This window comes from Austrofundulus limnaeus, unplaced genomic scaffold (assembly GCF_001266775.1).
Source record: "Austrofundulus limnaeus strain Quisiro unplaced genomic scaffold, Austrofundulus_limnaeus-1.0 Scaffold224, whole genome shotgun sequence".
Taxonomy (NCBI): Eukaryota; Metazoa; Chordata; class Actinopteri; order Cyprinodontiformes; family Rivulidae; genus Austrofundulus; species Austrofundulus limnaeus.
The window spans coordinates 215,448-217,513 of NW_013952626.1; the positions used below are offsets into that span (position 1 = coordinate 215,448).

Genomic DNA, 2,066 nt, shown 5'->3' on the forward strand with positions numbered 1-2,066 from the left:
ATATATATATCTTGTTTTTCCATTTACTTGTAAGATGCATTTGTGTCTCCTAAATGATTTTATGTAAATTTATAATTGTTTGCTTAGTTTACTTTAAAACAAAGGCACAGGTAAGTGTTTTCCTCTTTGCTCAGCTGCCCAGCATCATTCTTCAAACCCAACCCAAAATAGTCAGTCTGACCAGTTACGTCTTTAACAAACTACGCCCGTACACACACCAAAACAACTCCCACATAGTTACTACAGAAACCCCCTTTTTGAAATATTGGTAACAACATACAACATGGTATGTTTGTGGTAAGTACTATGGTATGTACCAGGTCAGTATCAAATATGTACCTGGATGCAGTTATCCTACGCATTGTTATCTTTTACATACTGGTGCTTTGCTGGTATGCACTTCTGCACTTATCATGTACATGCCCAGTTAGTTCCAGGTAAGTACAGGGTAAAAAGTCACCAGGTAAGTAACCAGTAAGTACCCAGGAGGTAGCAGGTACGCAYCACCTAATATATACCTGTTACTTCCCTGGCATGTAATATTTTTTTATTTTATTTCTTTGTTCACAATGAAGATCTGTCTGATGTCATCTTTTTAAAATACTTCTCTTTAAAAAAAATTTAAAATCTTTTTTTTGTGCGTTTCAGGATTTTGCCATGTTTTGCACCTCAGCACCACCATAAAGCTGGGAAGCAGTTGTGTATATATTTACTTCTAAAAATCACGAGTGTTCCACCCAAAACATTTCTGCGTATACCTTTGTAGTAAGAATACGTTACCAAAATAACATGATGCAGGATTTTTGACATAATTCCTGATTTCTGCTTAAAAATATGTTTTCTTTTGATTCAAATGAAGAAAACACGGGAAACAAAGTTCAAGTCAACAGGCAACTGAACAGGACTTCCTCTGAGGCAGAGCTGCAGGTAAAGGTGCTTTCATCACGTACACATCTACTCAAAACCTAAAAGTTAATGCTCCTGTCTATAATGGAGTTCATGAAGGTGCAGCTGCGCTTGTGAATACAAGTCTAACTTAAATGTGCTTCTAATCTGATTTTTGAGAATTTGCCACAAAAATRACTTCTTTAAAATCCAAATCAATTCTGATAGTGACAAAAAAAGTTTCAAAACGTTAAACTGCAGAGAAAATGAGAAAAGGAAGACTTTTAAAACCATCAAGTGTCAATCTTAACTAAACTGAACCTTTAATAGAAAAATGTGCAACAAAAACTTTACAAAACTATCAGAATGGAGGACTGCTGTTAAATTCTGTAAAATAAACTCTTTTTCTGGAATGTTTTCCTCAACGGCAGGATACAGTCGGTGTTTCTGGATATGTTGTTGTTGTTCGGCTACATTTGACGCRTTTGTCTTTAGTTTGCTCCTCCAGCTTCAGTCTGGCTGACCGTTCTGGCAGCCTTTCAGGAACAGCTCGTCCTGCGACGGATGTCCATCAAAGCCGTCCATGTAGAGGCTGCTGGTGCTGCTGCCGCTGCTGCCCAGGAAGGTCCCCACCGCCCGGCCCTGACGGGCGTGGCCGACGGCGTCGCTGAACACTTTGTTGATCTGCTCCTCAGAAGGCATCCACCAGTCTAGGTTTGAGGCACAGTGCATCCGGATAAACTCTGGACAGATTTAGATTTTTTAAAAAGTCATTCATTCAGTCTTTCAATCAATCAGGGGGTTTTTGAGGGGGGAGAAAGAAGCCTAACCCTTTCAAAATAGTCCGAAAATTCACATTTTTTTAGCACTAACATGCCTTTAAACAAAATCCAATTTTTTTTTTTTTGCCACATCACTTTGTTTATGATATATTTTTTGTATCAAATCTGATACACTGGGCTGTTTTGGTAACATTTTGCTCACAAGAAATTTAAATTTTCTGTTTCTGATCATGAAAAAAATGCTAACATATTTAATGAATATTTTATTTCTTCAGTAAGGACATCACTACCGGGACAAGCTAATAGTTTAAAGTTATTTAAATATCCTGRCACTTCAAAGCAATTTTCATTTTCTGAAATTTCACAGAGTGATGTTTTGAATACACTCCAATCTCTAAA

The 2,066-nt window shown here is 37.2% G+C and overlaps 1 protein-coding gene across 2 annotated transcripts in view; it reads right to left on the reverse strand.

Moving 5' to 3' along the window:
- Positions 1-1,183: 1,183 nt before the first annotated feature.
- Positions 1,184-2,066, reverse strand: part of bend4 (BEN domain containing 4) — a 12,139-nt gene continuing 11,256 nt past the window's right edge. For both annotated transcript variants that reach the window (XM_014019562.1, XM_014019563.1), the window contains one exon: positions 1,184-1,628. In XM_014019562.1, coding sequence (XP_013875016.1) covers positions 1,396-1,628 — 233 coding nt within the window. In that variant the 3' untranslated portion in view covers positions 1,184-1,395. The remainder of the gene's footprint in view (positions 1,629-2,066) is intronic.